Genomic DNA, 22,076 nt, shown 5'->3' on the forward strand with positions numbered 1-22,076 from the left:
ACATGACCTCTACCTCATCATACTGCATGCTACAGACATGACCTCTACCTCATCATACTGCATGCTACAGACATGACCTCTACCTCATCATACTGCATGCTACAAACCTGACCTCTACTTCATCATACTGCATGCTACAGACTTGACCTCTACTTCATCATACTGCATGCTATAGACATGACATCTACCTCATCATACTGCATGCTACAGACATGACCTCTACCTCATCATACTGCATGCTACAGACATGACATCTACCTCGTCATACTGCATGCTACAGACATGACATCTACCTCATCATACTGCATGCTACAGACATGACATCTACCTCGTCATACTGCATGCTACAGACATGACCTCTACCTCGTCATACTGCATGCTACAGACATGACCTCTACCTCATCATACTGCATGCTACAGACATGACCTCTACTTCATCATACTGCATGCTACAGACATGACATCTACCTCGTCATACTGCATGCTACAGACATGACATCTACCTCATCATACTGCATACTACAGACATGACCTCTACCTCATCATACTGCATGCTACAGACATGACCTCTACCTCATCATACTGCATGCTACAGACATGACATCTACCTCATCATACTGCATGCTACAGACATGACCTCTACCTCATCATACTGCATGCTACAGACATGACCTCTACCTCGTCATACTGCATGCTACAGACATGACATCTACCTCATCATACTGCATGCTACAGACATGACATCTACTTCATCATACTGCATGCTACAGACATGACCTCTACCTCATCATACTGCATGCTACAGACATGACCTCTACTTCATCATACTGCATGCTACAGACATGACATCTACCTCATCATACTGCATGCTACAGACATGACATCTACCTCGTCATACTGCATGCTACAGACATGACATCTAACTCATCATACTGCATGCTACAGACATGACCTCTACCTCATCATACTGCATGCTACAGACATGACATCTACCTCGTCATACTGCATGCTACAGACATGACATCTACCTCATCATACTGCATGCTACAGACATGACATCTACCTCGTCATACTGCATGCTACAGACATGACCTCTACCTCGTCATACTGCATGCTACAGACATGACCTCTACCTCATCATACTGCATGCTACAGACATGACATCTACCTCGTCATACTGCATGCTACAGACATGACATCTACCTCATCATACTGCATACTACAGACATGACCTCTACCTCATCATACTGCATGCTACAGACATGACCTCTACCTCATCATACTGCATGCTACAGACATGACATCTACCTCATCATACTGCATGCTACAGACATGACCTCTACCTCATCATACTGCATGCTACAGACATGACCTCTACCTCGTCATACTGCATGCTACAGACATGACATCTACCTCATCATACTGCATGCTACAGACATGACATCTACTTCATCATACTGCATGCTACAGACATGACCTCTACCTCGTCATACTGCATGCTACAGACATGACCTCTACCTCATCATACTGCATGCTACAGACATGACCTCTACCTCATCATACTGCATGCTACAGACATGACATCTACCTCATCATACTGCATGCTACAGACATGACCTCTACCTCATCATACTGCATGCTACAGACATGACCTCTACCTCGTCATACTGCATGCTACAGACATGACATCTACCTCATCATACTGCATGCTACAGACATGACATCTACTTCATCATACTGCATGCTACAGACATGACCTCTACCTCATCATACTGCATGCTACAGACATGACCTCTACTTCATCATACTGCATGCTACAGACATGACATCTACCTCATCATACTGCATGCTACAGACATGACATCTACCTCGTCATACTGCATGCTACAGACATGACATCTAACTCATCATACTGCATGCTACAGACATGACCTCTACCTCATCATACTGCATGCTACAGACATGACATCTACCTCGTCATACTGCATGCTACAGACATGACATCTACCTCATCATACTGCATGCTACAGACATGACATCTACCTCGTCATACTGCATGCTACAGACATGACCTCTACCTCGTCATACTGCATGCTACAGACATGACCTCTACCTCATCATACTGCATGCTACAGACATGACATCTACCTCGTCATACTGCATGCTACAGACATGACATCTACCTCATCATACTGCATACTACAGACATGACCTCTACCTCATCATACTGCATGCTACAGACATGACCTCTACCTCATCATACTGCATGCTACAGACATGACATCTACCTCATCATACTGCATGCTACAGACATGACCTCTACCTCATCATACTGCATGCTACAGACATGACCTCTACCTCGTCATACTGCATGCTACAGACATGACATCTACCTCATCATACTGCATGCTACAGACATGACATCTACTTCATCATACTGCATGCTACAGACATGACCTCTACCTCATCATACTGCATGCTACAGACATGACCTCTACCTCATCATACTGCATGCTACAGACATGACATCTACCTCATCATACTGCATGCTACAGACATGACATCTACCTTGTCATACTGCATGCTACAGACATGACATCTACCTCATCATTCTGCATGCTACAGACATGACCTCTACCTCATCATACTGCATGCTACAGACATGACATCTACCTCGTCATACTGCATGCTACAGACATGACATCTACCTCATCATACTGCATGCTACAGACATGACATCTACCTCGTCATACTGCATGCTACAGACATGACCTCTACCTCGTCATACTGCATGCTACAGACATGACCTCTACCTCATCATACTGCATGCTACAGACATGACCTCTACTTCATCATACTGCATGCTACAGACATGACATCTACCTCATCATACTGCATGCTACAGACATGACCTCTACCTCGTCATACTGCATGCTACAGACATGACATCTACCTCATCATACTGCATGCTACAGACATGACATCTACTTCATCATACTGCATGCTACAGACATGACCTCTACCTCATCATACTGCATGCTACAGACATGACCTCTACTTCATCATACTGCATGCTACAGACATGACATCTACCTCATCATACTGCATGCTACAGACATGACATCTACCTCGTCATACTGCATGCTACAGACATGACATCTAACTCATCATACTGCATGCTACAGACATGACCTCTACCTCATCATACTGCATGCTACAGACATGACATCTACCTCGTCATACTGCATGCTACAGACATGACATCTACCTCATCATACTGCATGCTACAGACATGACATCTACCTCGTCATACTGCATGCTACAGACATGACCTCTACCTCGTCATACTGCATGCTACAGACATGACCTCTACCTCATCATACTGCATGCTACAGACATGACATCTACCTCGTCATACTGCATGCTACAGACATGACATCTACCTCATCATACTGCATACTACAGACATGACCTCTACCTCATCATACTGCATGCTACAGACATGACCTCTACCTCATCATACTGCATGCTACAGACATGACATCTACCTCATCATACTGCATGCTACAGACATGACCTCTACCTCATCATACTGCATGCTACAGACATGACCTCTACCTCGTCATACTGCATGCTACAGACATGACATCTACCTCATCATACTGCATGCTACAGACATGACATCTACTTCATCATACTGCATGCTACAGACATGACCTCTACCTCATCATACTGCATGCTACAGACATGACCTCTACCTCATCATACTGCATGCTACAGACATGACATCTACCTCATCATACTGCATGCTACAGACATGACATCTACCTTGTCATACTGCATGCTACAGACATGACATCTACCTCATCATTCTGCATGCTACAGACATGACCTCTACCTCATCATACTGCATGCTACAGACATGACATCTACCTCGTCATACTGCATGCTACAGACATGACATCTACCTCATCATACTGCATGCTACAGACATGACATCTACCTCGTCATACTGCATGCTACAGACATGACCTCTACCTCGTCATACTGCATGCTACAGACATGACCTCTACCTCATCATACTGCATGCTACAGACATGACCTCTACTTCATCATACTGCATGCTACAGACATGACATCTACCTCATCATACTGCATGCTACAGACATGACCTCTACCTCATCATACTGCATGCTACAGACATGAACTCTACTTCATCATACTGCATGCTACAGACTTGACCTCTACTTCATCATACTGCATGCTACAGACATGACCTCTACCTCATCATACTGCATGCTACAGACATGACATCTACCTCGTCATACTGCATGCTACAGACATGACATCTACCTCATCATACTGCATGCTACAGACATGACATCTACCTCGTCATACTGCATGCTACAGACATGACATCTACCTCATCATACTGCATGCTACAGACATGACCTCTACCTCATCATACTGCATGCTACAGACATGACCTCTACTTCATCATACTGCATGCTACAGACATGACATCTACCTCATCATACTGCATGCTACAGACATGACATCTACCTCGTCATACTGCATGCTACAGACATGACCTCTACCTCGTCATACTGCATGCTACAGACATGACCTCTACCTCATCATACTGCATGCTACAGACATGACCTCTACTTCATCATACTGCATGCTACAGACATGACATCTACCTCGTCATACTGCATGCTACAGACATGACATCTACCTCATCATACTGCATACTACAGACATGACCTCTACCTCATCATACTGCATGCTACAGACATGACCTCTACCTCATCATACTGCATGCTACAGACATGACATCTACCTCATCATACTGCATGCTACAGACATGAACAGCTGAGATGTAAGAGCGTAAAGTCAGAGAGAAAGAGAAATGCCAGTGTTACCTAGTTGAGTCTTTTCCTTTAAAACGTATTTGAAGTTGAGGCCGCTGTTGAGTGTTGACTCTCTGTACCGGTGGAGGACGGGGGTGTCTCTCTGTCCATTCTTCTCCAGCTCTTGGAGCACCTCACTGGGCTTTAGAGGTGCAGCCTTCAGGCCCCTGCTCCAGCCTGAAGAGTCCCATACAGTCCATCTGACCAGGTCCTGTAACTTCACCACCACCTTCTCAGACACAGCCAGCACCTCATCCTGCAGACAGGGGGGAGATAATATAATGGAATATCATATCATATAACAAAGTAGTTCAAACATGAGACAATTTAGGAGGGGGGCATATTAAACGCAACAGCACCATCACACAGAGAGAGAGGATGTCTTCCTGAGTCAGACCCACTCCATCACACCAGCTCCATCACAGAGAGAGCTTCTTCCTGAGTCAGACCAGCTCCATCACAGAGAGAGCTTCTTCCTGAGTCAGACCAGCTCCATCACAGAGAGAGCTTCTTCCTGAGTCAGACCCGCTCCATCACAGAGAGAGCTTCTTCCTGAGTCAGACCAGCTCCATCACACCAGCTCCATCACAGAGAGAGCTTCTTCCTGAGTCAGACCAGCTCCATCACAGAGAGAGCTTCTTCCTGAGTCAGACCAGCTCCATCACAGAGAGAGCTTCTTCCTGAGTCAGACCAGCTCCATCACAGAGAGAGCTTCTTCCTGAGTCAGACCAGCTCCATCACACCAGCTCCATCACAGAGAGAGCTTCTTCATGAGTCAGACCAGCTCCATCACAGAGAGAGCTTCTTCCTGAGTCAGACCCGCTCCATCACAGAGAGAGCTTCTTCCTGAGTCAGACCCGCTCCATCACACCAGCTCCATCACAGAGAGAGCTTCTTCCTGAGTCAGACCCGCTCCATCACACCAGCTCCATCACAGAGAGAGCTTCTTCCTGAGTCAGACCAGCTCCATCACAGAGAGAGCTTCTTCCTGAGTCAGACCCGCTCCATCACACCAGCTCCATCACAGAGAGAGCTTCTTCCTGAGTCAGACCAGCTCCATCACAGAAAGAGCTTCTTCCTGAGTCAGACCCGCTCCATCACACCAGCTCCATCACAGAGAGAGCTTCTTCCTGAGTCAGACCAGCTCCATCACAGAGAGAGCTTCTTCCTGAGTCAGACCCGCTCCATCACACCAGCTCCATCACAGAGAGAGCTTCTTCCTGAGTCAGACCAGCTCCATCACAGAGAGAGAGGATATCTTCCTGAGTCAGACCAGCTCCATCACAGAGAGAGCTTCTTCCTGAGTCAGACCAGCTCCATCACAGAGAGAGCTTCTTCCTGAGTCAGACCCGCTCCATCACACCAGCTCCATCACAGAGAGAGCTTCTTCCTGAGTCAGACCAGCTCCATCACAGAGAGAGAGGATATCTTCCTGAGTCAGACCAGCTCCATCACAGAGAGAGCTTCTTCCTGAGTCAGACCCACTCCATCACACCAGCTCCATCACAGAGAGAGCTTCTTCCTGAGTCAGACCAGCTCCATCACAGAGAGAGCTTCTTCCTGAGTCAGACCCACTCCATCACACCAGCTCCATCACAGAGAGAGAGGATATCTTCCTGAGTCAGACCAGCTCCATCACAGAGAGAGAGCTTGTCTTCCTGAGTCAGACCAGCTCCATCACAGAGAGAGAGGATATCTTCCTGAGTCAGACCAGCTCCATCACAGAGAGAGAGCTTGTCTTCCTGAGTCAGACCAGCTCCATCACAGAGAGAGAGGATATCTTCCTGAGTCAGACCAGCTCCATCACAGAGAGAGAGCTTGTCTTCCTGAGTCAGACCAGCTCCATCACAGAGAGAGAGGATATCTTCCTGAGTCAGACCAGCTCCATCACAGAGAGAGAGGATATCTTCCTGAGTCAGACCAGCTCCATCACAGAGAGAGAGGATATCTTCCTGAGTCAGACCAGCTCCATCACAGAGAGAGAGCTTGTCTTCCTGACAAATAACAATAACAATATTATATATATATAGACCACCGTTCAAAAGTTTGAAGACATTTAGAAATGTCCTTTATTTAACAAGGCAAGTCAGAATCCTCCTATATAGTTCCATCTCACATTACTATAGAACCATCCTATATAGCTCCATCTCCCATTACTATAGAATCATCCTATATAGCTCCATCTCCCATTACTATAGAACCATCCTATATAGCTCCATCTCCCATTACTATAGAGTCATCCTATATAGCTCCATCTCCCATTACTATAGAGTCATCCTATATAGCTCCATCTCACATTACTATAGTCATCCTATATAGCTCCATCTCCCATTACTATAGAGTCATCCTATATAGTTCCATCTCACATTACTATAGTCATCCTATATAGCTCCATCTCCCATTACTATAGAGTCATCCTATATAGTTCCATCTCACATTACTATAGTCATCCTATATAGCTCCATCTCCCATTACTATAGTCATCCTATATAGCTCCATCTCCCATTACTATAGAACCATCCTATTTAGCTCCATCTCCCATTACTATATAACCATCCTATATAGCTCCATCTCCCATTACTATAGAGTCATCCTATATAGCTCCATCTCCCATTACAAACCTACATTTAGTATTTTTCATTTTTCCATTATCTAATTTGTATTGCACCAATCTATGTACTTGTATTATTGTGTTATTATCCATTTTTCATGTTCTATATTTTCTATATCTATAAGAATGTTTCTATTCACAGAGTTAATTAATCGTGTTAAATTCTATGTTCTGTAGAGGTGAACATGGAATGACAAAGACATGTTCAAGAGTTCCAGAGTAAAAACAAAACATTTGTCTATTTGAACCTCAAAATGGCCAATTCCGTAGGAATCACATCAGACTAGAATTTCCACCTTGAAAACAGAAGCCCAGTTCTGACTTACATCCCTCTATTATAAGTAACAGTTCTGACTATAGTCCTCTATTATAAGTAACAGTTCTGACTATAGTCCTCTACTATAAGTAACAGAAGCCCAGTTCTGACTATAGTCCTCTACTATAAGTAACAGTTCTGACTATAGTCCTCTACTATAAGTAACAGTTCTGACTTACATCCCTCTACTATAAGTAACAGTTCTGACTATAGTTCTCTACTATAAGTAACAGTTCTGACTACAGTCCTCTACTATAAGTAACAGTTCTGACTATAGTCCTCTACTATAAGTAACAGTTCTGACTACAGTCCTCTATTATAAGTAACAGTTCTGACTATAGTCCTCTACTATAAGTAACAGTTCTGACTACAGTCCTCTACTATAAGTAACAGTTCTGACTATAGTCCTCTATTATAAGTAACAGTTCTGACTACAGTCCTCTATTATAAGTAACAGTTCTGACTATAGTCCTCTACTATAAGTAACAGAAGCCCAGTTCTGACTATAGTCCTCTACTATAAGTAACAGTTCTGACTACAGTCCTCTATTATAAGTAACAGTTCTGACTATAGTCCTCTATTATAAGTAACAGTTCTGACTATAGTCCTCTATTATAAGTAACAGTTCTGACTATAGTCCTCTATTATAAGTAACAGTTCTGACTACAGTCCTCTATTATAAGTAACAGTTCTGACTACAGTCCTCTATTATAAGTAACAGAAGCCCAGTTCTGACTAGTCCTCTACTATAAGTAACAGTTCTGACTACAGTCCTCTATTATAAGTAACAGTTCTGACTATAGTCCTCTACTATAAGTAACAGTTCTGACTATAGTCCTCTACTATAAGTAACAGAAGCCCAGTTCTGACTAGTCCTCTACTATAAGTAACAGTTCTGACTACAGTCCTCTATTATAAGTAACAGTTCTGACTATAGTCCTCTACTATAAGTAACAGTTCTGACTACAGTCCTCTACTATAAGTAACAGTTCTGACTACAGTCCTCTATTATAAGTAACAGTTCTGACTACAGTCCTCTACTATAAGTAACAGTTCTGACTATAGTCCTCTACTATAAGTAACAGTTCTGACTACAGTCCTCTACTATAAGTAACAGTTCTGACTACAGTCCTCTACTATAAGTAACAGTTCTGACTACAGTCCTCTACTATAAGTAACAGTTCTGACTACAGTCCTCTATTATAAGTAACAGTTCTGACTACAGTCCTCTACTATAAGTAACAGTTCTGACTACAGTCCTCTACTATAAGTAACAGTTCTGACTACAGTCCTCTACTATAAGTAACAGTTCTGACTACAGTCCTCTATTATAAGTAACAGTTCTGACTACAGTCCTCTATTATAAGTAACAGTTCTGACTATAGTCCTCTACTATAAGTAACAGTTCTGACTATAGTCCTCTACTATAAGTAACAGTTCTGACTATAGTCCTCTACTATAAGTAACAGCTTTCAGACCTGCTCCAGCGCTCTGCACAATAATCATTCCAGTGTGGAGGGAGGGACTGGAGGCATCTGTTTTCATGCTCCTATAAAACCAAGTGGGTTAAACATTATTAAACCTAATGGCGACGCAGCAAACTTTACCTCCTTATTGGCTGGCTGATCTGGAGAATATTTAGTAATAACTCTTCTTCCTGATAGTTCAGTTTGTTTACCTTGTGGTTGTAAACCGTGTTCTAAGAAACATTCAAAGAATCCATTGTAATGGTTTAAAGGTTTCCATGTTTTAGATTTGAAGCTCTGCAAAACAATTGGCTCTTGGTAATGACACTTCAGGGGGAACGGAGGAATTAGCCGCTCAGAGGAGAGAGCTGTAAAGCAACAGAGAGAGAGAGAGAGGGGGGGGGGTGAGAGAGAGAGAGTGGGGGGGTGGCGAGAGAGAGAGACAGAGAGGGTGGGGAGCGAGAGAGAGAGAGGGGGGGTGAGAGAGAGAGAGTGGGGGGTGGCGAGAGAGAGAGACAGAGAGGGTGGGGAGCGAGAGAGAGAGAGGGAGAGAGGGGGGGAGCGAGAGAGAGAGAGAGAGAGGGAGAGAGGGAGAGAGAGAGAGAGAGAGAGAGAGGGAGAGAGAGAGAGGGGGGGGGCAAGAGAGAGAGAGGGGGAGAGGGCAGAGAGAAAGGGCAGAGATATAGAGGGAGAGAAGGCAGAGAGAGAGAGAGAGAGGGAGAGAAGGCAGAGAGAGAGGGGGAGAGGGCAGAGAGAGAAAGGGAGCCCCAGAGCTTTGAGCAGAGCGGTAACAGAGGCTCAAAGTGAAGCAGCAGTAATGTTGAGAAACCCACTAACAGTTTTACACAGAATGTTTCACTCCAGTGCTTCAGGGGTCGGGCCAAGAATTCCCCGGGTCACTGCAGATTTGTCCACCTGCTTGCACGCCTATTGAGTTATTGACCTGCTAACATGAACAATGTGCTCAGCAGACACAGAGGGGAAAGTTTTGCTTGCTGTTAAAAGTTAAATGAACAATTGTTTCTTTCAATAATTGATCTAGTTCAAAGCCTGAGTTAATTACATGGTGGGATCTGATAAAACATGACACCACAGCTGAAATAAAGCCTCTATATCAGAAAATACATCTGTCATATTAGGCCGCTAGAAGAATCCAAACTGTTGAGGATCAGACTGCTAATCTGCATGTGGATCTCAGTATGACAAAACAACATGGCTGCCTCACATTTGAAGTGTTGATATTCCATATTGCTGATATTGTGATGTATCGTTATTATTATTAAAAGAAGTCTTTACTTCCTCTCCCCTTCTCTCTAAACAGCAGTGTGATTTCCTCTGAGCTCTATGAGAAAGATAAGAATGTCTGGGGACACCAGCGTGTTCAGTTCAGGAAACTATTCTGACTACCACTGTGAATGTCTGGGGACACCAGCGTGTTCAGTTCAGGAAACTATTCTGACTACCACTGTGAATGTCTGGGGACACCAGCGTGTTCAGTTCAGGAAACTATTCTGACTACCACTGTGAATGTCTGGGGACACCAGCGTGTTCAGTTCAGGAAACTATTCTGACTACCACTGTGAATGTCTGGGGACACCAGCGTGTTCAGTTCAGGAAACTATTCTGACTACCACTGTGAATGTCTGGGGACACCAGCGTGTTCAGTTCAGGAAACTATTCTGACTACCACTGTGAATGTCTGGGGACACCAGCGTGTTCAGTTCAGGAAACTATTCTGACTACCACTGTGAATGTCTGGGGACACCAGCGTGTTCAGTTCAGGAACCTATTCTGACTACCACTGTGAATGTCTGGGGACACCAGCGTGTTCAGTTCAGGAACCTATTCCACTAACACTGTGAATGTCTGGGGACACCAGCGTGTTCAGATCAGGAAACTATTCTGACTACCACTGTGAATGTCTGGGGACACCAGCGTGTTCAGTTCAGGAAACTATTCTGACTACCACTGTGAATGTCTGGGGACACCAGCGTGTTCAGATCAGGAACCTATTCTGACTACCACTGTGAATGTCTGGGGACACCAGCGTGTTCAGTTCAGGAAACTATTCTGACTACCACTGTGAATGTCTGGGGACACCAGCGTGTTCAGTTCAGGAACCTATTCTGACTACCACTGTGAATGTCTGGGGACACCAGCGTGTTCAGTTCAGGAAACTATTCTGACTACCACTGTGAATGTCTGGGGACACCAGCGTGTTCAGTTCAGGAACCTATTCTGACTACCACTGTGAATGTCTGGGGACACCAGCGTGTTAAGTTCAGGAACCTATTCTGACTACCACTGTGAATGTCTGGGGACACCAGCGTGTTCAGATCAGGAACCTATTCTGACTACCACTGTGAATGTCTGGGGACACCAGCGTGTTCAGTTCAGGAAACTATTCTGACTAACACTGTGAATGTCTGGGGACACCAGCGTGTTCAGTTCAGGAACCTATTCTGACGACCACTGTGAATGTCTGGGGACACCAGCGTGTTCAGTTCAGGAACCTATTCTGACTACCACTGTGAATGTCTGGGGACACCAGCGTGTTCAGATCAGGAACCTATTCTGACTAACATTGTGAATGTCTGGGGACACCAGCGTGTTCAGTTCAGGAAACTATTCTGACTAACACTGTGAATGTCTGGGGACACCAGCGTGTTCAGTTCAGGAACCTATTCTGACGACCACTGTGAATGTCTGGGGACACCAGCGTGTTCAGTTCAGGAACCTATTCTGACTTCCACTGTGAATGTCTGGGGACACCAGCGTGTTCAGTTCAGGAAACTATTCTGACTAACACTGTGAATGTCTGGGGACACCAGCGTGTTCAGTTCAGGAACCTATTCTGACGACCACTGTGAATGTCTGGGGACACCAGCGTGTTCAGTTCAGGAACCTATTCTGACGACCACTGTGAATGTCTGGGGACACCAGCGTGTTCAGTTCAGGAACCTATTCTGACGACCACTGTGAATGTCTGGGGACACCAGCGTGTTCAGTTCAGGAACCTATTCTGACTAACACTGTGAATGTCTGGGGACACCAGCGTGTTCAGTTCAGGAAACTATTCTGACTAACACTGTGAATGTCTGGGGACACCAGCGTGTTCAGTTCAGGAACCTATTCTGACGACCACTGTGAATGTCTGGGGACACCAGCGTGTTCAGTTCAGGAACCTATTCTGACGACCACTGTGAATGTCTGGGGACACCAGCGTGTTCAGTTCAGGAACCTATTCTGACGACCACTGTGAATGTCTGGGGACACCAGCGTGTTCAGTTCAGGAACCTATTCTGACTACCACTGTGAATGTCTGGGGACACCAGCGTGTTCAGTTCAGGAACCTATTCTGACGACCACTGTGAATGTCTGGGGACACCAGCGTGTTCAGTTCAGGAACCTATTCTGACTAACACTGTGAATGTCTGGGGACACCAGCGTGTTCAGTTCAGGAACCTATTCTGACTAACACTGTGAATGTCTGGGGACACCAGCGTGTTCAGTTCAGGAAACTATTCTGACTAACACTGTGAATGTCTGGGGACACCAGCGTGTTCAGTTCAGGAAACTATTCTGACTAACACTGTGAATGTCTGGGGACACCAGCGTGTTCAGTTCAGGAAACTATTCTGACTACCACTGTGAATGTCTGGGGACACCAGCGTGTTCAGTTCAGGAACCTATTCTGACTACCACTGTGAATGTCTGGGGACACCAGCGTGTTCAGTTCAGGAAACTATTCTGACTAACACTGTGAATGTCTGGGGACACCAGCGTGTTCAGTTCAGGAAACTATTCTGACTACCACTGTGAATGTCTGGGGACACCATTCAGCGTGTTCAGTTCAGGAACCTATTCTGACTACCACTGTGAATGTCTGGGGACACCAGCGTGTTCAGATCAGGAACCTATTCTGACTACCACTGTGAATGTCTGGGGACACCAGCGTGTTCAGTTCAGGAACCTATTCTGACTACCACTGTGAATGTCTGGGGACACCAGCGTGTTCAGTTCAGGAAACTATTCTGACTAACACTGTGAATGTCTGGGGACACCAGCGTGTTCAGTTCAGGAAACTATTCTGACTAACACTGTGAATGTCTGGGGACACCAGCGTGTTCAGTTCAGGAAACTATTCTGACTAACACTGTGAATGTCTGGGGACACCAGCGTGTTCAGTTCAGGAACCTATTCTGACGACCACTGTGAATGTCTGGGGACACCAGCGTGTTCAGTTCAGGAAACTATTCTGACTACCACTGTGAATGTCTGGGGACACCAGCGTGTTCAGTTCAGGAAACTATTCTGACTAACACTGTGAATGTCTGGGGACACCAGCGTGTTCAGTTCAGGAACCTATTCTGACGACCACTGTGAATGTCTGGGGACACCAGCGTGTTCAGTTCAGGAAACTATTCTGACTACCACTGTGAATGTCTGGGGACACCAGCGTGTTCAGTTCAGGAAACTATTCTGACTAACACTGTGAATGTCTGGGGACACCAGCGTGTTCAGTTCAGGAAACTATTCTGACTAACACTGTGAATGTCTGGGGACACCAGCGTGTTCAGTTCAGGAAACTATTCTGACTACCACTGTGAATGTCTGGGGACACCAGCGTGTTCAGTTCAGGAACCTATTCTGACTACCACTGTGAATGTCTGGGGACACCAGCGTGTTCAGTTCAGGAAACTATTCTGACTAACACTGTGAATGTCTGGGGACACCAGCGTGTTCAGTTCAGGAAACTATTCTGACTACCACTGTGAATGTCTGGGGACACCATTCAGCGTGTTCAGTTCAGGAACCTATTCTGACTACCACTGTGAATGTCTGGGGACACCAGCGTGTTCAGATCAGGAACCTATTCTGACTACCACTGTGAATGTCTGGGGACACCAGCGTGTTCAGTTCAGGAACCTATTCTGACTACCACTGTGAATGTCTGGGGACACCAGCGTGTTCAGTTCAGGAAACTATTCTGACTAACACTGTGAATGTCTGGGGACACCAGCGTGTTCAGTTCAGGAAACTATTCTGACTAACACTGTGAATGTCTGGGGACACCAGCGTGTTCAGTTCAGGAAACTATTCTGACTAACACTGTGAATGTCTGGGGACACCAGCGTGTTCAGTTCAGGAACCTATTCTGACGACCACTGTGAATGTCTGGGGACACCAGCGTGTTCAGTTCAGGAAACTATTCTGACTACCACTGTGAATGTCTGGGGACACCAGCGTGTTCAGTTCAGGAAACTATTCTGACTAACACTGTGAATGTCTGGGGACACCAGCGTGTTCAGTTCAGGAACCTATTCTGACGACCACTGTGAATGTCTGGGGACACCAGCGTGTTCAGTTCAGGAAACTATTCTGACTACCACTGTGAATGTCTGGGGACACCAGCGTGTTCAGTTCAGGAACCTATTCTGACTAACACTGTGAATGTCTGGGGACACCAGCGTGTTCAGTTCAGGAAACTATTCTGACTAACACTGTGAATGTCTGGGGACACCAGCGTGTTCAGTTCAGGAAACTATTCTGACTAACACTGTGAATGTCTGGGGACACCAGCGTGTTCAGTTCAGGAACCTATTCTGACTACCACTGTGAATGTCTGGGGACACCAGCGTGTTCAGTTCAGGAAACTATTCTGACGACCACTGTGAATGTCTGGGGACACCAGCGTGTTCAGTTCAGGAAACTATTCTGACGACCACTGTGAATGTCACACAGAACAATATTACTTCACAAAGAAACAAGCTGATGATCTAATACATATGTTCCAGGCATGAAAATACAAACATGTCCGTGTGCCAAGCAGCAGATATATGTCTGGAAGTCTGCCGCACATTCCCTCTCCTCTCTCTGCACCCCCAGCCCAAGACACAGGGCTGACTGAATAGTCCCAAGTCACAGGGCTGCCTGAATAGTCCCAAGTCACAGGGCTGCCTGAATAGTCCAAGTCACAGGGCTGCCTGAATAGTCCAAGTCACAGGGCTGCCTGAATAGTCCCAAGTCACAGGGCTGACTGAATAGTCCCAAGTCACAGGGCTGACTGAATAGTCCCAAGTCACAGGGCTGACTGAATAGTCCCAAGTCACAGGGCTGCCTGAATAGTCCCAAGTCACAGGGCTGCCTGAATAGTCCAAGTCACAGGGCTGCCTGAATAGTCCAAGTCACAGGGCTGACTGAATAGTCCCAAGTCACAGGGCTGACTGTTTAGTCCCAAGTCACAGGGCTGACTGAATAGTCCCAAGTCACAGGGCTGCCTGAATAGTCCCACGTCACAGGGCTGCCTGAATAGTCCCAAGTCACAGGGCTGACTGTTTAGTCCAAGTCACAGGGCTGCCTGAATAGTCCCAAGTCACAGGGCTGCCTGTTTAGTGCCAAGTCTCAGGGCTGACTGAATAGTCCCAAGTCACAGGGCTGTCTGTTTAGTCCCAAGTCACAGGGCTGCCTGAATAGTCCAAGTCACAGGGCTGCCTGAATAGTCCAAGTCACAGGGCTGCCTGTTTAGTCCCAAGTCACAGGGCTGCCTGTTTAGTCCCAAGTCACAGGGCTGCCTGAATTGTCCAAGTCACAGGGCTGCCTGTTTAGTCCCAAGTCACAGGGCTGCCTGAATTGTCCAAGTCACAGGGCTGCCTGTTTAGTCCCAAGTCACAGGGCTGCCTGTTTAGTCCCAAGTCACAGGGCTGACTGAATAGTCCCAAGTCACAGGGCTGCCTGTTTAGTCCCAAGTCACAGGGCTGACTGAATAGTCCCAAGTCACAGGGCTGACTGTTTAGTCCCAAGTCACAGGGCTGCCTGTTTAGTCCCAAGTCACAGGGCTGACTGAATAGTCCCAAGTCACAGGGCTGACTGTTTAGTCCCAAGTCACAGGGCTGCCTGAATAGTCCAAGTCACAGGGCTGACTGTTTAGTCCAAGTCACAGGGCTGCCTGTTTAGTCCCAAGTCACAGGGCTGACTGAATAGTCCCAAGTCACAGGGCTGCCTGTTTAGTCCCAAGTCACAGGGCTGACTGAATAGTCCCAAGTCACAGGGCTGCCTGAATAGTCCAAGTCACAGGGCTGACTGTTTAGTCCAAGTCACAGGGCTGCCTGTTTAGTCCAAGTCACAGGGCTGCCTGTTTAGTCCAAGTCACAGGGCTGCCTGTTTAGTCCCAAGTCACAGGGCTGCCTGTTTAGTCCAAGTCACAGGGCTGCCTGAATAGTCCAAGTCACAGGGCTGACTGAAGAGTCCCAAGTCACAGGGCTGCCTGTTTAGTCCCAAGTCACAGGGCTGCCTGAATAGTCCCAAGTCACAGGGCTGACTGAATAGTCCCAAGTCACAGGGCTGACTGAATAGTCCCAAGTCACAGGGCTGACTGAATAGTCCCAAGTCACAGGGCTGACTGAATAGTCCCAAGTCACAGGGCTGACTGAATAGTCCCAAGTCACAGGGCTGCCTGAATAGTCCCAAGTCACATGGTTTGTGTTGATGTGCAGTGTTACAACAGCTAGGTAGAGTAACATACAGTTGAGGGAGCGTAGTGTTACAACAGCTAGGTAGAGTAACATACAGTTGAGGGAGCGTAGTGTTACAACAGCTAGGTAGAGTAACATACAGTTGAGGGAGCGTAGTGTTACAACAGCTAGGTAGAGTAACATACAGTTGAGGGAGCGTAGTGTTACAACAGCTAGGTAGAGTAACATACAGTTGAGGGAGCGTAGTGTTACAACAGCTAGGTAGAGTAACATACAGTTGAGGGAGCGTAGTGTTACAACAGCTAGGCAGAGTAACATACAGTTGAGGGAGCTTAGTGTTGATGTGTAGTGTTGCAACAGCTAGGTAGAGTAACATACAGTTGAGGGAGCGTAGTGTTACAACAGCTAGGCAGAGTTACATACAGTTGAGGGAGCTTAGTGTTGATGTGCAGTGTTACAACAGCTAGGCAGAGTAACATACAGTTGAGGGAGCGTAGTGTTACAACAGCTAGGCAGAGTAACATACAGTTGAGGGAGCTTAGTGTTACAACAGCTAGGTAGAGTAACATACAGTTGAGGGAGCGTAGTGTTACAACAGCTAGGTAGAGTAACATACAGTTGAGGGAGCGTAGTGTTACAACAGCTAGGTAGAGTAACATACAGTTGAGGGAGCTTAGTGTTGATGTGTAGTGTTACAACAGCTAGGCAGAGTAACATACAGTTGAGGGAGCTTAGTGTTGATGTGCAGTGTTACAACAGCTAGGCAGAGTAACATACAGTTGAGGGAGCTTAGTGTTGATGTGTAGTGTTACAACAGCTAGGTAGAGTAACATACAGTTGAGGGAGCGTAGTGTTACAACAGCTAGGTAGAGTAACATACAGTTGAGGGAGCTTAGTGTTGATGTGTAGTGTTACAACAGCTAGGTAGAGTAACATACAGTTGAGGGAGCGTAGTGTTACAACAGCTAGGTAGAGTAACATACAGTTGAGGGAGCGTAGTGTTACAACAGCTAGGCAGAGTTACATACAGTTGAGGGAGCGTAGTGTTACAACAGCTAGGCAGAGTAACATACAGTTGAGGGAGCGTAGTGTTACAACAGCTAGGCAGAGTAACATACAGTTGAGGGAGCTTAGTGTTGATGTGTAGTGTTACAACAGCTAGGTAGAGTAACATACAGTTGAGGGAGCGTAGTGTTACAACAGCTAGGCAGAGTAACATACAGTTGAGGGAGCTTAGTGTTGATGTGTAGTGTTACAACAGCTAGGTAGAGTAACATACAGTTGAGGGAGCTTAGTGTTGATGTGCAGTGTTACAACAGCTAGGTAGAGTAACATACAGTTGAGGGAGCTTAGTGTTGATGTGTAGTGTTGCAACAGCTAGGTAGAGTAACATACAGTTGAGGGAGCGTAGTGTTACAACAGCTAGGTAGAGTAACATACAGTTGAGGGAGCGTAGTGTTACAACAGCTAGGCAGAGTAACATACAGTTGAGGGAGCGTAGTGTTACAACAGCTAGGCAGAGTAACATACAGTTGAGGGAGCGTAGTGTTACAACAGCTAGGTAGAGTAACATACAGTTGAGGGAGCGTAGTGTTACAACAGCTAGGTAGAGTAACATACAGTTGAGGGAGCTTAGTGTTGATGTGTAGTGTTACAACAGCTAGGTAGAGTAACATACAGTTGAGGGAGCTTAGTGTTGATGTGTAGTGTTGCAACAGCTAGGTAGAGTAACATAGTCAAACTGCTGATGGATTCAGATACTGATCTATTTATAGAAAGCTGTTTTACTTCTGCCTGACTAAAAGCATTATTCCTGGGGGTTGCCAGGACGGCCGCAGCTTCGGCAGTGTGCTGCTGATATTCACAGAGAGGAGAAAAGCTGTCCAACAACTGGCTCCAATATCATGGAAACCATGAGGACAATATACTTTAGTTTTGCTCCCAGGGTGCATCCCAAATGACACCCTATTCCTTCTTATTGCACTACTTTTGACCAGAGCCCATTGGTCCCCATAGTGCACTGGGGAACAGGATGTGATTTAAGACCATGGCCTAACCTCTTCTAGTTTCTGTTCTGTTCCAACTGATGACATCACACATAATAACACCACAGCCTTCCATCTGATTAATAAATACACAACAACTGATGACATCACACATAATAACACCACGGCCTTCCATCTGATTAATAAATACACAATAACTGATGACATCACACATAATAACACCACGGCCTTCCATCTGATTAATAAATACACAACAACTGATGGTTAATAAGGTAATAACATGGCTACATTACACTGTGCTACCAGGTAATAACATGGGCTTCATTACACTGTGCTACCAGGTAATAACAGGGCTTCATTACACTGTGCTACCAGGTAATAACATGGGCTACATTACACTGTGCTACCAGCTAATAACATGGGCTACATTACACTGTGCTACCAGGTAATAACATGGGCTACATTACACTGTGCTACCAGGTAATAACATGGCTACATTACACTGTGCTACCAGGTAATAACATGGGCTTCATTACACTGTGCTACCAGGTAATAACAGGGCTTCATTACACTGTGCTACCAGGTAATAACATGGGCTACATTACACTGTGCTACCTGGTAATAACATGGGCTACATTACACTGTGCTACCAGGTAATAACATGGGCTACATTAAACTGTGCTACCAGGTAATAACATGGGCTACATTACACTGTGCTACCAGGTAATAACATGGGCTACATTACACTGTGCTACCAGGTAATAACATGGGCTACATTACACTGTGCTACCAGGTAATAACATGGGCTACATTAAACTGTGCTACCAGGTAATAACATGGGCTACATTACACTGTGCTACCAGGTAATAACATGGGCTACATTACACTGTGCTACCAGGTAATAACATGGGCTACATTACACTGTGCTACCAGGTAATAACATGGCTACATTACACTGTGCTACCAGGTAATAACATGGGCTTCATTACACTGTGCTATCTGGTAATAACATGGGCTACATTACACTGTGCTACCAGGTAATAACATGGGCTTCATTACACTGTGCTACCAGGTAATAACATGGGCTACATTACACTGTGCTACCAGGTAATAACATGGGCTACATTACACTGTGCTACCAGGTAATAACATGGGCTACATTACACTGTGCTACCAGGTAATAACATGGCTACATTACACTGTGCTACCAGGTAATAACATGGGCTACATTACACTGTGCTACCAGGTAATAACATGGGCTTCATTACACTGTGCTACCAGGTAATAACATGGGCTACATTACACTGTGCTACCAGGTAATAACATGGCTACATTACACTGTGCTACCAGGTAATAACATGGGCTACATTACACTGTGCTACCAGGTAATAACAGGGCTACATTACACTGTGCTATCAGGTAATAACATGGGCTACATTACACTGTGCTATCAGGTAATAACATGGGCTACATTACACTGTGCTACCAGGTAATAACATGGGCTTCATTACACTGTGCTACCAGGTAATAACACGGCAACATTACACTGTGCTACCAGGTAATAACATGGGCTTCATTACACTGTGCTACCAGGTAATAACAGGGCTACATTACACTGTGCTATCTGGTAATAACATGGCTACATTACACTGTGCTATCTGGTAATAACATGGGCTACATTACACTGTGCTATCAGGTAATAACATGGGCTACATTACACTGTGCTATCAGGTAATAACATGGGCTACATTACACTGTGCTACCAGGTAATAACATGGCTACATTACACTGTGCTACCAGGTAATAACATGGCTATATACAGGAAGTACCAGGTAATAACATGGCTATATACAGGAAGTACCAGGTAATAACATGGTTATATACAGGAAGTACCAGGTAATAACATGGTTATATACAGGAAGTACCAGGTAATAACATGGCTATATACAGGAAGTACCAGGTAATAACATGGCTATATACAGGAAGTACCAGGTAATAACATGGCTATATACAGGAAGTACCAGGTAATAACATGGCTACATTACACTGTGCTACCAGGTAATAACATGGCTACATTACACTGTGCTACCAGGTAATAACATGGCTACATTACACTGTGCTACCAGTTAATAACATGGGCTTCATTACACTGTGCTATCTGGTAATAACATGGCTACATTACACTGTGCTACCAGGTAATAACAGGGCTACATTACACTGTGCTACCAGGTAATAACATGGGCTACATTACACTGTGCTACCAGGTAATAACATGGCTACATTACACTGTGCTACCAGGTAATAACATGGGCTACATTACACTGTGCTACCAGGTAATAACATGGCTACATTACACTGTGCTACCAGGTAATAACATGGGCTACATTACACTGTGCTACCAGGTAATAACATGGGCCTCATTACACTGTGCTATCTGGTAATAACATGGGCTACATTACACTGTGCTACCAGGTAATAACATGGGCTTCATTACACTGTGCTACCAGGTAATAACATGGGCTACATTACACTGTGCTACCAGGTAATAACATGGGCTACATTACACTGTGCTACCAGGTAATAACATGGGCTTCATTACACTGTGCTACCAGGTAATAACATGGGCCTCATTACACTGTGCTATCTGGTAATAACATGGGCTACATTACACTGTGCTACCAGGTAATAACATGGGCTTCATTACACTGTGCTACCAGGTAATAACATGGGCTACATTACACTGTGCTACCAGGTAATAACATGGGCTACATTACACTGTGCTACCAGGTAATAACATGGGCTTCATTACACTGTGCTACCAGGTAATAACATGGCTACATTACACTGTGCTACCAGGTAATAACATGGGCTACATTACACTGTGCTACCAGGTAATAACAGGGCTACATTACACTGTGCTATCAGGTAATAACATGGGCTACATTACACTGTGCTATCAGGTAATAACATGGGCTACATTACACTGTGCTACCAGGTAATAACATGGGCTTCATTACACTGTGCTACCAGGTAATAACAGGGCGGAGGAGGCTATATACAGGGGGTACCGGTTCAGAGTCAATGTGGAGGCTATATACAGGGGGTACCGGTACAGAGTCAATGTGGAGGCTATATACAGGGGGTACCGGTACAGAGTCAATATGGAGGCTATATACAGGGGGTACCGGTACAGAGTCAGTGTGGAGGCTATATACAGGAGGTACCGGTACAGAGTCAATGTGGAGACTATATACAGGGGGTACCAGTACAGAGTCAATGTGGAGGCTAT

The 22,076-nt window shown here is 45.4% G+C and overlaps 1 protein-coding gene across 1 annotated transcript in view; it reads right to left on the minus strand.

Annotated features, from left to right (window-relative positions):
- The window catches only part of arid5b (AT-rich interaction domain 5B), a 112,629-nt gene that overhangs the window by 85,699 nt on the left and 4,854 nt on the right, over positions 1 to 22,076 (minus strand). The window contains 1 exon segment of the mRNA XM_036960207.2: positions 4,926 to 5,169. Coding sequence (XP_036816102.2) covers positions 4,926 to 5,169 — 244 coding nt within the window.

Source organism: Oncorhynchus mykiss, chromosome 23 (assembly GCF_057628025.1).
Source record: "Oncorhynchus mykiss isolate SJ-2025 chromosome 23, ASM5762802v1, whole genome shotgun sequence".
NCBI classification, from domain to species: domain Eukaryota; kingdom Metazoa; phylum Chordata; class Actinopteri; order Salmoniformes; family Salmonidae; genus Oncorhynchus; species Oncorhynchus mykiss.